Source organism: Choloepus didactylus, chromosome 7 (genome assembly GCF_015220235.1).
Source record: "Choloepus didactylus isolate mChoDid1 chromosome 7, mChoDid1.pri, whole genome shotgun sequence".
Lineage (NCBI taxonomy): Eukaryota > Metazoa > Chordata > Mammalia > Pilosa > Megalonychidae > Choloepus > Choloepus didactylus.
In genome coordinates, this window is record NC_051313.1 from 63,210,132 (window position 1) to 63,224,242 (window position 14,111).

The 14,111-nt window shown below is 42.9% G+C and overlaps 1 protein-coding gene across 1 annotated transcript in view; it reads left to right on the forward strand.

Annotated features, from left to right (window-relative positions):
* Positions 1-14,111, forward strand: part of GABRR2 (gamma-aminobutyric acid type A receptor subunit rho2) — a 116,873-nt gene that overhangs the window by 88,233 nt on the left and 14,529 nt on the right. The window contains exons 10-13 of the mRNA XM_037844408.1: positions 8,748-8,798; positions 10,864-10,973; positions 12,681-12,748; positions 13,806-14,029. Coding sequence (XP_037700336.1) covers positions 8,748-8,798; positions 10,864-10,973; positions 12,681-12,748; positions 13,806-14,029 — 453 coding nt within the window. The remainder of the gene's footprint in view (positions 1-8,747; positions 8,799-10,863; positions 10,974-12,680; positions 12,749-13,805; positions 14,030-14,111) is intronic.

The window sequence follows — 14,111 nt, forward strand, 5'->3', positions numbered from 1 at the left end:
ATTTTGATTCTTATTATTTTTGTGTGTGTGGTAATGAAAATGTTCAAAAATTAATTTTGGAGATGTACGCACAACTATATAATGGTACAGTGAACAATTGAATGGACGCTTTGTATGACTGCATGGTATGTGACTATACCTCATAAAAATAAATTAAAAAAAAATCCACTTAGTGAGGAAAAATACAGAATGATCATTATGTGGAAAAATGCACAGTCTCTGTAGCAGTTCAAGAAGTGCAATATAAATTACATTACTGTAGCATAGCATCTTTGTTAAATAAATAAAAATTGAACATGCACACGCACACACACCTCACACCCTGTGCTGGTGGGACTGTGTAGAAGCAGATGCCCACATTGGTGGGCTCTGTCAGTGGACGGACCCTGTCAGGACCACCATCTGCCAACAGGACTGAAGCTATCAAGTGCCTTGTGCATCTCAGGGATGCCGCCTTCTGGAATACACTAGAAAGTTCTTGAAGCCCCCTTGTGGCCCAATCCCTCATTTCACAGATGAGGGAACAGGCCTGGAGAGAGGAGAAACTTGCTGTGGTCTCCAACCAGCGAAGCTGGGGCTCAAGGCAAGAAGCTAGCTTCCTAACTCCCTGCATAGCTTCCTGCTGCAACTGGTCATCATACAAAAGAGCAATGTGTACAAAATTTTGCAGCAGCATTACTCATCCTGGTGGAAGAACTGGAGACTAGCCCCATGTTCAGCCTCAGGTAAAAGACAAAGCAAACCCAGATGCCCTGGCCCCTTTTCCTCTCTGACATCCCTTCTCCTGCTGTTCACCAGCTCAGCCATACTGGCCTCCTTTTTGCTTCTGGAGCAACATCAAGCAAGTTCCCACCTCGGGGCCTTTGCACACTTGCTGGGCCTCAGCCTGCAGCACTCTTTTTCCAGGCATCAGCTTGATTGGCCCCCACTCAGGAAGTGTTCCCTGGACACCGGTATAAAACAGCAACCTCAGCACCCACTCCCTAACACCTTTCCCTGCTTCCATCATAGTCACAGAAATTGTTATCTACTTGTTATTTATGGCCTATCTCCTCCACCACAGTGCCCCACTGAAACTTAAGGTCCGTAAAAGCAGGGACTTTCTTTCTTTCCTTTTAATGTTTTATTTTGAAATAATATCGAACTTACTGAACAGTTGCAAAAATAATACAAAACCAGGGGGGTATAAGAAGTTTGGGATTTTTTTTTTTCTGGGGCAATGAGAATATTCTCAAATTGATTGTGGTAATGAATGCATAACTGTGATTATATGTGATTAAATGTGTACTATTGATTGTACACTTTGGATAGATTGCATGGTGTGTGAATAAAACTGTTAAAAATAATACAAAACCAGTATAGAGAACTCCAATATATTCCCATACCAAGACACCCAGATTTACCAACTTTTAACTTTTTGCCACGTTTATTATATCATTCTATCTATAAATCTATCATCTATCATTATTTTCTAAACATTTGAGAGTAGTTTGTATACAACATCCTTCTTGAACACTTAATACTTCCATATATAGTTACTAAGAATAAGGATATTCATTTATGTAACCACATTAGGTAAAGTTCTCAAGTTAAGAAATTTAACTTTAATATAAAGCATATAGTTTGTTTTGCCTTTTTTTTCTTCTATTTTTTAAAACTGTCCCGATAATGTCCCTTGGGGCATTTTCTCCTCCATTATTAAATCTAGTCCACAATTGCATACTACATTTAATTATTGTCTCTTTAGTCTCTCTCTCTCTCTTTTTTTTAAGTAGTAAAACATATATACAACCTAAAATTTCTCATCTAAACCACTCCCAAGCATACGATTCATTGGGTTAATCGCATTCATAATGCTGTATTATTATCTCTACCATCCATTACCAGTTTTTCCATCACCCCAGACAGAAACCATGTACCATTTATGCATGAACTCCCCATTCCCACTCCATCCCTGCCCCTGGTAACCTACTCATCTTTCCGTCTCTATGAATGTGCCTGTTCTAGTTATTGCATATAAGTGGCATCGTACAGTATCTGTGTTTTTGTGTTTGACTTATGTTACTCAATATGATGTCTTTGAGATTCATCCACATGGTAGCATGTATCAGAACTTTATTCCTTTTTACGGCTGAGTGATATTCCATTGAGTGTGTGTGTGTGTGTGTGTGTGTGTGTGTGTAACATTTTGTTTACCCATTCATCTGCTGATGGACATTCGGGTTGCTTCCACATTTTGGCTGTTGTGAATAATGTGCTATGGACATTGGTGTACAAATATCTGTTGGAGTCCCTGCTTTCAGTTCTTTGGGGTATATACCTACAGGTGGGATTGGTAGTTCTATGTTTAACCTTTTTAGGAGCCACCAGACTGTTTTCCACAGCAGTTGCACCATTTTACATTCCCCACAACAATGTACTCAGCTTCTTATTTCTTTGCATCCTTCCCAGCATGTGTTATTTCTCATTTTTTTTCAGTAATATCCATTCCAGTTGGTGTGAAATGTTATCTCATGGTTTTGATCTATACTTTCCTAGTGGCTAATGGTGCTGGGCATCTTTTCATGTTCTCATTGGCCTTTTGTATATCTTCAAGTCCTTTGCCCATTTTTTAATTGGTTTATTTGTCTTTTTATTTTTGACTTGTAGGAGCAGGGACTTTTCTTTTGTCCCCTTCTGATTACCCAGAGTCTACAATAGTGTTTGGCATATAGTGGGTGCTCGTTTGTTGAAAGACTAAATGAATGTTCAAATGATTGATATAGGGACTATGTTGATGCATAGAGTTCTAAACATTATAATCATAATATGTGAAAAAATAGAAAAAAACACTAAAGAATGTGTTAGGATGCAAAAAGGATATAATAATCTGTTAGAGCTAGAATTTATTTAATGGTTGCCATGTGCCAGGTAGACACTTTATATTTCATTTAAGCCTCTCAATCTAGGAGGTAGGTCTATTGCTATCTCCGTTTTATTCAAGGAGGAAATTAAGGTTTAGAGATTAGGTGATTTGCCCAAGATCACATGGCTAGTAAGTACTCAGCCCAGATTTTGAAACAGGCACTCAGATTCCAAAATCAGTGCCCTTAACACCTATGCTAAACTGTGTACAACATTGGTTGAGAAAGAGCTAAAATGACATAGAATATCATAAATTCCATTGATTGCTTTTCCATATAAATCCATAAATTTATTGTTGGATCTCAGGGACACAGGATTGAGTTACTCATATTCCTTGATTCATGACCCTGTCATTTCTTTCCCCAAGAATTTATCCACTCATGTTCAGTACTAGAAGATGAAGATAGTGAGTCACTTCCAACAGTAATTTTTCAAGCTGCCTTGATTTCAGGCTTAAATTTCACTATGGTATTTATCCCTAGAGGCAGTGACAACAAAGACATTAACAGAACAACCATTGAATTTATTGCCTCACACTCATGGTAATCTTTTGCCTTTCATTTGGAAGAATTAATAATTCAAATTGTTTCCCATCTTCATCTAATCATATGAAACTAGCCGCTTTTAAAGATTATCCCTAGCTATTTTTTTAGGTACAGAAATTCCTTACTCATATACGAAATGCTCTCCTTGATTACAATGTCCACAATAAAAATAATCTCCCACAGTCTCCCTGTGATTCATTTTTTTTCTTTCATAATACTATATGCATTGGATTTTCCAAGAACCTTGGAAATGTGCATTGAACAGCAAATTTCCGGCTATAACGTGTAGCAGTTATGCCCAGGCTCACTCCTAGTTCTGTGGTCTACTAGCTGCTGGGCAAGAAAACCTCCTAGGGCCTCATTTTCCTGTCTGTAAAATGGGGATAATACATGCCAGAGGTGGTGGGAGGGTGGAATAAGATGGTAGGTTCAACTGCCTGATGCAAAATAAAACGTTAGTTATCTTCTCTTCTCTCCTGAATGCATGAGCCCATAAGGGAAATGGACCCCTGGATGTGTGTCCTGATTTCCTTTGAAGTTTTGGTTTGGGCACAAATAGTTAAAAGTGGCTCCAAGAATCCAAAGCTCCATGCCAGATGGGAGGGTGTGGAAAAGTCAGATGGCAAATAGCAAGAAGGCCAGGGTTTGGGACCAGGTACTGCCACATACTTGCTCCGTGACCTTGGACAAGTCATTTGACATGCTCAATCAGTTTATTCTGTTCAGTAGAGTCAATTAGATCTCTCACCTCAGGGTGGTTGTAAGGATTGAGTGAGCCAATGTATGTGAAAGTACTTTGAATATAAAATTTGTCTGTGCAGATCCTCATTTCACCAGCCTTAGGGTCCCCTTAGGGGTTGTCTTTCCTTTGAGGACAGTTGCTGCCCACACACCACCCAGCCAGCCTCCTCTGCCAACCCAGAGGCCCCATCTGGGAAGATGAGGTCAGTGTAGCAGGACTGGCTCTATCTGAACTCATTACTACTGTTGTGGTCGGATGCAGTAATGCTCCCAAGTCGTCTTTGTAATTAAAGTTCTAGAACATGGCCAGGAATCAACCTGGAGCATAACCTCCACAGTTACCACGATACCCTTTGTCCTCCTTTGTGAATATCAAGACAGCATTTTCCCATTTCTAATCTACTGGCCTCTCCTCTATTTTCCAGGTTTTTTCTGCTGCAGAATCCTTAAATTCCTTCAGCTGTAGTTCATCTAGGTCTGTCAGCCTGTGTTTCATGAAAAACAATTAGAACAGTGTTTCTTAACTTTTGCCTGAACACTGGAGTCACCTGAGGAAGTTTGAGACCTGTTGCTGGCTGGGTCCCACCCTCAGAGGTTCTGATTTGATTGGTCTGGGGTGTGGCCTGGGAGGTTGGTGAAGCTCCGCACGTGATTCCAATGTGCAATCAAAGTTGAGGACCACTGAGTTAGATGTTCTCATGCAATCCTTAGCACCATCCTGGGCAGCTACTAATTCTCTCTATTCTCCCATTCCCAGTTTGAAAACCATTCTCTTTGATGGAGAATATCAAAGTAATGTTGGATTCTGTTTGCAGAATCTCAGCCTTATTGTAATCATCTTTGCCCCATCTTCTCCAAGCAATGTGTTTCCCTCTACCTGACTCTCCTGGCTTAGAATGTAACTTAAAAACTTTCTGCTTGTCTTTGGCATCTTTCTTGCTTGCTTTTTGAAACTTTTTTGAAATTGTGGCAAAATATACATAACATAAAAATCATTTCAACCATTTTTAAGTGTACAATTCAGTGACATTAAGTACATTGACAATGTTGCATACCTTACACCACTATACATTTCTGGAACACTTTCATAATCTCAAACAGAATCTCTATACCTGTTAAGCAATAACTCCCCAGCCCCCACCCCCAGCCCCTAGTAACCACTATTCTGCTATGAATTTGCTTATTTTAAGTATTTCATGTAAGTGAAATCATACAATATTTGTCCTTTTGTGTCTGGCTTATTTCACTCAGCATGATGTCTTCAAGGTTTGAGAATGTATCAGAAGTGCTTTCCACTTTTTGGCTGTATAATGTTCCATTGTATGTGCGCTCCATATTTTTTAATTAGCTTGTTAGTCATTCTGTTGTTGAGTTGTAGGAGTTCTTTGTATATTCTGGATATTAAATCCTTATCAGACATATGGTTTCCAAATATTTTTTCCCATTCTGTATGTTGTCTTTTCACTTGCTTAATAATGCCCTTTGATGTACAAAAGGTTTTAATTTTGTTGATGTCCAATTTATCTATTTTTTCTTTTGTTGTTCCGGCTTGGTGTAAAATTCATTGTTTGGCATCTTTTTGGAGCCATACCTCAAGATGTTGACACATTTTGCCTCCTTAGCGCATTTCTTACAGGTCTATTCATCTCTTGATGGATATATGCTTCTCTTTCCATGTTTTGTACATATCTTTGTAAAAATCTGAGCTCTGTACACTGCTAGGAGCTGGGATTATACAGATGTATAAAACAGAATCCTTCCTTTATGAAACTCACAGTTAAGTAAGTGGGACAGTCAGAAAGCCCACCTCCACTCAGGGCAGCGCACATTCTAGAGTTAAGAAGAAAGCATTGACTTCAGTGGGAGAGAGGAACATCCAGGAAGTCTTCCAGAAGGAGGTGATATTTGATCTGGGAGTTCAGAGTTGTTGGAGTAAGAACAGATATGAAGAATGGTGGAAAGGATGTTCCAGACAGATGGGACAGCAGGAGCAAAGGCCTAGAGGTGTAATTGGCCACCACAAGAAGTGGAGGCAGGGAGAATGGATACTGAGGTTGGGAAGCTGGACAGGGGCCTTTCAGTGGGTCTTATAAGCCCTCCTTTATGGAGTTTACTTTGAGGGTGAAGGGTTTTAAGAGGGGGAAGTGGCATGATTATGGTTTTCACTCCATGGCATTGGTATGATGGTTAAATTAGAGAAGGATGAGACCAGAGGCAGGGAAACCTGCCACTTTCTATTTGAGAAATAATGATGCACCAGGAAGTGGGAATGGAGAGGCTGGGATGGGGAGAGAGATTTTGAGGAGAAGGTTCAGCCAGGACAGACTGACTGACTGGGGTGGGAAGGGCCCCAGCTGGCCTACTCAGGGTCTTTGTGCCTACTAGAAAAGGTGCCCAATGGAAGATACAACTCCAAGCAGAGGAGCTCGGGCTGGTTTTCAGCCCCTACCTGTCCCCCAGCAGGGCCTTTGTGCAGGGGGCAACATGCCCAACTGTTCTCTGTGGCCCCAGATGACAGCGTCAACAAGAAGGAGGAGATGAGGATGACACCAGGGTGTTTTGGATTACATAAAAGGATTTCTTTCTTTGGCTATTAAAATGCCAAGAAATCGAGATCATTTTCATCAGCCAGTTCTCACTTCCTTGTCAAAATTAAGTTCTCAGTCTTCTTGGAGATGAAATAATCAGCTCAGTGAGGTATAATTTGGCAGATGCTTTGCTGCTAGCTGAATGAGCCCATCCCTGCTCTAGTTAACCTCCAGTACAGAACTGTATTGGGAAAACACAGTCCACACACAAATTGATTGGGAACTACCACAAGCAAAGAACAATAAGCTCCGTAGGTTGGAACTTTTTGTTCTGTCCAATAGAATAGAAAAGAATGAAAATAGATGTTAAAAAGCGTGCTCAGTCCAAAAATCTGTCTCAAATGTCATACTATATCATCACAATTTGGGACATGTCTATCTCATTCTGATAAACATTTATTGGACACCAATTTTGTGCAAGGTCTATGCTAGCTTCTGTGTTAGGGAATAAGTAGCTCAGCCCTTTCACATCTGACCCAAATTCCTGGCAGGGGAACTGGCTGACAGTAATCACTCAAGCATGTCAGTCATTCCTGTTACTGGCTGTGGGTAATACTTCATTTCAGGATTAATAATCATCCCCTGGATGGTAAAAAGATGCCAATGACATGAAAAATATTCTGTGATATATGTAACCTGAGTGAAAAAGCAAGTTACAGTTTTTTTTTTCCTCTCTCTCAGGTTATTGTACAGATACAGCATGGCAGTGGTCATTTCTGAGTGGTTTTCATTTTCTCCTTTACACTTTAATCTATTTTCTGAATTTTTAACAAGGGCATATAAGCAGAAAAAAATATTTTAAAGTATTAAACAACAACAACAAAAGACTTAAAGTATCCTCTTAAAGAAGGTGGCAATTTCAGTCTTTTCCGAGATAGAATCTAAGCCTTCTGAAGGCAAACAGAGTGGCATCTCAGAATTTGACAATCTTCCCTTTAGTCTGTGCCCAGTTCTCTTTCAGACTGGCCCAAGGCCAAAGTAAGGAATGGGCCAAACTTGTTTTCCATTCCTGTCCCCTCTTTTTGTCCCTCTGCCTCCCTTTTCAGGTGCCCTCCAAGGGGGCTGGTTCCTTCCTTCACTGAACTGGCACGTGTGAGAGTGCACCGAGCCCGGCTGAATCTGAAGAGGACCTTGCCCACAGTGGCCCTGCTGACCACAGTCTCAACTCTTATGGCCTGTCAGCCCCAAGACGGGCCTCCGTCCACCCTTAGTTCTTTCCCATTTCTGTGACCCCATCCTGCAGAGCTCTCACCTACCTCTGCCCCACCTGGCTGGGCCTGATCCCTACGCATCAGTCACATCCTGGCAGAAAACAGAATTGCACTCAGAAGGGCTTAACTAATGATCATTGAATAAGGGGACTCACTCACAGTATAGGCAGGGCCTGGGGAACCAACCAGGCCTATTGCTGACCCCAGGGACAAAGAACAGCAGAAAGCCATGAATACTGTTGAGTCTGAAAGGCAGCAATGTTGTTGGAGCCTTTTGAAAGCTGGATTGTGCAAGACGGACGACCAAGTGAGAGCTGTGTCCAAAGTGGCACAGCTGTTGCCAGCACCTGGCATAGAAGCAGGAAGAAAATAGAGGAATAAACACTCTGACCCCTCTCTCCTCCTGCTCTCTCACCTCCTACCAGTGCCTCCCATGTGGCTGAAACCAGAAGCCAGAGAGCAGGGATGCCCACGGATACTGCCCAACATAGTAACAGTTTTAGGGTGGATCCAAGTTAAAAGGTGCACAGCCTTAAGAGTTCTCTAAAGAAGGTGGCAATTTGGGGCTTGGGTAGACCAGGGGGAGAGATATATGAGGTCAGACATCTTCAACTCAGTCCTTATAAGTAATTAGGCCTTCAATTCCTGCTCCTGTGGGTACTTGCAAAATGCTCATCAAAGGGCTAAACTAACACTTTGTTGATCTGAGTACCTAGAATGTCTCTAGAACATCTTTGTTTTTTTTATTTTCCTGGTAGGCCTCAAGGACAGAGACAAGAAGCACACAAAGATACCCACAAGCAAGGCAGGTATGGCCACAAACATACTCCATTCGGGAAGACATTTCTTCCCCACACTTCAACTGCAGGGATTTTAAGCAGCCCACCCCGTCTCACTAAGGAGTAGGAAGTGGGGGGGGTGGGAGCCTAAAAGGGGCGGGAGGTGGGGTCCCTGGAAGAAGCTGGGTGAGAGGAAGTTGGCCGCAGTGGGGACTGGCCCTCACCTTCCTGAAGACCCTCCGCTTGCTCCCTTCACCCACAAGCAGGGCAGCTGGCCCTCAGCTCCCTAACTCAACTTCTTTCCCTGGGCCACTTCCTTTCCTACCAGCACAGTTATTTCCTCAGTTTAGAAGGAAACTTCCTCAATGACTCGGTGATACCATTGGTTCCTTCCATTTATGTGACACTTTATAGCCTGAAAAGTGCCTCCACACCCATTTTGTCGTTTAATCCTCACACCCCCTGTCAGGTCACAGAACTTAAGCAGCTGAAGAAACTGAGTCTAAGGGAAATAAGTCACCTATGGGCACAAAGCAAGCAGTCAAAATTGAGGTCACAGCCCGGCTTTTCTATCTCCCAGCCACAACCCCTCCTCAACCCCTAATGCTAAATGTTTTCTTCAGGAAAGAAGATGGCAAAGGGTTTAAAGCTGAACTGAACTAGTTTTAAGTGAGGAGACTGTATTGAGGTGAACTGCATCTGGGCTGTGGTTCTCCAAGTCTCAAATCTGACCACCAGCAGATCAGCATCACCAGGATCTTGTTAGAAATGCAGATTCTTGGAAATCAACCCAGACCAGTGGATCAGAAACTGCATTGTTTGGGTTGGTAGGGGCTCAGGGACCTGGGTTTTAACAAGCCTAGCCTAGACCAGAACTTAGACCAGAAATGTATGTATATGTGTGGTGGTGAGGAGGTGGGGGAAAGCTACTGACCACAGGGAGAACACATACTTGATGGTGGCATAAGGAGGAGCAAGAAGGAAGATGATTATCTCCATGGAGTCTAAAGATGGAGCTGACTTGAAGTATATTCAAGTCATTGCACATTGTTTGCAACAGCAAAAGACTGGAGGTAACCCAAATGTGCACCAATAGAAGACTGTTCAAGTGCGCCATGGGCCTCCATGTGATGGAATGCTACGCTAGTGCGAGAAAGACTAAAGTGGCTCAAGATACCTCATGTGGTTAAAAAAAAAAAATCCAAGGTATATTAAGCATAAATAAATAAATAAATAAATAAATAAAAGCAAGATGTAGAAGAGTTCACATAATTTGTTAACTTTTTATATTAAAAAAATGGAAACTAAGCCTATATATTTGCATTTACTCGGACATATAAGAAATTCTGGACAGATAGACAAGAAGCCAATAAGAAAGGTACCTGTGGATGGGGGAATGGGATGGTTGGAGGCTGAGGCGAGAGGCTGACTTTTCACTGCATTTCCTTTTTTTTTTTTTAATTGTTGAAACCCATGAGTATATTGCCCATTTATAATAAAAATGGCCCTAGCTGCAATTCAAAGTAGCAGCACAAGAAGTTGGCTCCCAGGGAGACAGGATGGTGGGCATTCAATAGGAAGGCAAGTCCATCCTGGCTCCTGGGGAGGCCACCAAGAGACCCAGGGCACCTGGCTCAGCCCATACCCACCATGTCTCCCCTCCAGCTCAACCCCCCAAAAAGGGCTGAGACCCTTTGAGGGAGTTTGCACTTATTAATAAGGGTCAGGATCGGCAGCTCTCAGCCTTGATTACCCATTAAAATCATCTGGGAAGCTGCTGAAAATACCAATTTCCAGATCTCACCCCTAGAACATCCAAATCTGAATCTTAGGAGCAGTGCCTGGACATCAGTATTTTAAAGTTCCATGAGTGATTTTAATGAGTGGCCATTGCTGAGAGCCACTGACTTGGACTTTCTGGGTTGATTCATTATCCAGAAAGCTGGAGAAAGGGAGAAGGGACAACCGGTAGCTTAAAAGAAGAAAGGACGCATTCCAGCAAATCTATCAAGATCAAGCCTGAAACGTAAAAGTATTTTCAAAAATCTGGCTCGGTTAGAATGCGCAATCAACCTGTTTTGTTTTTTTTCCCCAGCAGTCCAATTCTAAAACGAAACCCTGACCTCACCAAATCACCATTGACAAAATCTGAGCAGCTCCTGAGGATAGATGACCATGATTTCAGCATGAGGCCTGGCTTTGGAGGTATGGGATGTGCATTCTGTGTTTTTAAGTGCAACTTTATTGAAATATAATCATATAACATACAATAATTCAAAATGTACAATCAGTTGTTCACAGTATCATCATATAGTTGTGCTTTCATCACCACAAACTTTGAACATTTTCATTACTCCAAAAAATAAAATAAAAATTAAGATAAAAAAGAACATCCAAAACATCCCATTCTCCTCCTACCCCCATCATTCATGTACATTTTTTATACACAGTTTAATTAAGATATATTCACACACCCTGCAATCATCCACAGTGTACAATCAGTTATTCACAGCACCATCATACAGTTGTGTATTCATCATCAGAATCAGTTTTTGAACCTTTTTCTTACTTCAAAATAAAAATAAAAGCAGACAGTGGATTGTATATCATGGATGATTGTATGGTGTGTGAATGTATTTCAATAAAACTGAATTTAATAAAAAAAAAAAGGAAAAAAAATAAAATAAAATAAAAGCAAAAAAGAGCCCTTAACTCTTTCCATCCCCTCCATCCCACCCTATTCTTCATCTGATTTTTGTCCCCATTTTTCCACTCATCTGTCCATACACTGGATAAAGGGAGTAGGAGCCACAAGCTTTTCACAATCACACAGTCACACTGAGCAAGCTACATAGTTACTCAATTGTCTTCAAGAATCAAGGTCACTGGATTGCAGTCTGACAGCTTCAGTTATTTCCCTTGAGCCATTCCAGCACACTAAAGACTAAAAGGTGATATCTATGTAGTTCATAAGCATACCCTCCAGAGTGGGTATTCTCTTCACTCCATTGGAAATCTCTCAGCCACTGGAACCTTATTTTGTTTCATCTCTCTTCTCCCTTTTGGTCAAGAAGATCCTCTCAATCCCACAGTTCTGGGTACAGGCTCATCTCCAAGAGTCATTTCCTGAGATTCCTCACACCCCTGGGAATCAACGGACGTCCATTCTTGAAGGTCGTCTTCTTTTCTTAGGTCCTTCTCTCTGTCTGTGAACAGGAAATCAAGAAAAAGAATGACACAGTTTTGTCCTCCCCTGGTCAGGTCTTCCACGGCTGCACTTGATAGACAAGGCACCAAGCCCACAGCATCTCCTGAGCGTCTGCCTTGCCCCACCCCGGACTCTGCTCAGTGCACTCTCAGGAGGCACCTGCTGGTTGGTGGCCAGTGTGGAACAGCCCAAGCTGTCCACAGGCCACTGCCCCTGACAAGGATGGCTCAGGATGAGTGAGGCCAGCAGTAGCTATAAGAAGGACAGGGGGAAGATGGGGCAGCTGCACCCAAAGCTGACTCCTGAAAATGCTCTGAAAAAATAACCTTGAACTAAATTTATTCTCATCTGGGAGCTGGCAGTGCTCACCCTTTGACTTATGTCTTCATCATACCTTTAGATTAGCAGGTGTTACCAAAGAATCTCATCATTTCAGGATCATCTGGATGATTCAGACAATTTTTCTATCTTTTTTTTTTTTTTTTTTTTTCACCTTTGCTGGCATTTTCCAGGGAGCCAGTCTGTGATTCCACCTTTTACATTTGGTTGACTTCAGGTTGGCATGTGGAAACCCCAAACCTTCAAATCTGACGTGACGCCCCCTCCCCAACCCGGTTCAAGGGAAAACACTCCCCTTCCCTCTCTCTTCCATAGTAAAAGTTGAAGTCAAAAGAATAAATGCTCTTGTCATGCCCTGTCCCCAGGCCCAGCCATTCCTGTTGGTGTGGATGTGCAGGTGGAGAGCTTGGACAGCATCTCAGAGGTTGACATGGTAAGTGCTTCTCTGACCAGGGTTGCAGACAGGGGACCCCTACTGGGCCCGTGCTGACTCAGGTGTGTTCTATATAGCTGGATTCATGCCCTCGCACAACTCCCTGGAGAGGTGGGAATTCCTACACTCCTTTTATATATGGTTCAGGGTGTTAAGACACTTGCCAACAGCCACTCAATTAGTATGGAACAGAGCCCTATGACAAACTTGATGTTCCCCCTCCAGCACCCAGGCTCTTGCCACTAGGACATATTACTCTGGGCAAAGGCTCTCAAAAATAAACAGCAAGGTGCAGGGTTGCAGCTGCCACACAGCCAGACACGTGTTCCTACTGAGGATTCTGTGGCTGTGGAAATGCAGAATAAGCAAAAGAGTGTCCCTTTTCTTTCTTTTTTGCTGGGTTCAGATCAGAAATGGAATGTTCTATAACTCTTTGACCTATAGGACTTTTTAGGGCCTCAACTTAATTTGGATTCTCCAAGAAGTAAATCAGAGACATACATTCTAGCACAGAAAGTTTATCTGGGAGGTGATCTCAGGAAGCACTGAAGGGTGTGAAGTCAGATGGGGAAAAGAAGGAAGCAAAAAGGGCTGTGCTATCAAACTGGTTACTACAGTGGAACTCAGTCCCTCTGGGGAACCCTGGGAGGGGCAAGGGAGCTGGGGTATGTATCCGCCACCCTCTTCTCTGGTTCAGGTTTGTTTCTAAAAGCATTAACCCTCTGGTACTTCAGCTTGCCGTGTGTGAACCCAGTGAGTGCTCAGGCTCACAGGTGTTGGCTGTAGCAGCCTTCTCAGTAAAGCAGCGAGTGGCCAGAGGATGGGGTGGAACTTGGGACACAGTTTCTGCTACAGGCCTTTTGCTAAGTCCCTCTCTCTCAGAGTTCACTTCCTCCTACTGTAGCAAAGCCCCGAGACTGGAAGCAAGGCCATTAAGGACCTGACTCATTTGGCTCAGTTGCATTTCCCAGCAGGGTGATAGGCTCCACAGGGTACAGAATCTCCTGCTGACACTCAGTGGATGGTTTGTGGTGGGGGTTCCCTTCTCCATCCCCAGGACTTTACGATGACCCTCTACCTGAGGCACTACTGGAAGGATGAGAGGCTGTCTTTCCCAAGCACCAACAACCTCAGCATGACGTTTGACGGCCGGCTGGTGAAGAAGATCTGGGTCCCTGACATGTTTTTTGTGCACTCCAAGCGCTCCTTCATCCACGATACCACCACGGACAATGTCATGCTGCGGGTCCAACCCGACGGGAAAGTGCTCTACAGCCTCAGGTGAGGCCCCGGGGGGGCCCCTGCCCAGCCCTCCTTTCGTGCCTTTTTTTCCAGAAAGTTCTTTTACACCTGAAGTGCAGAA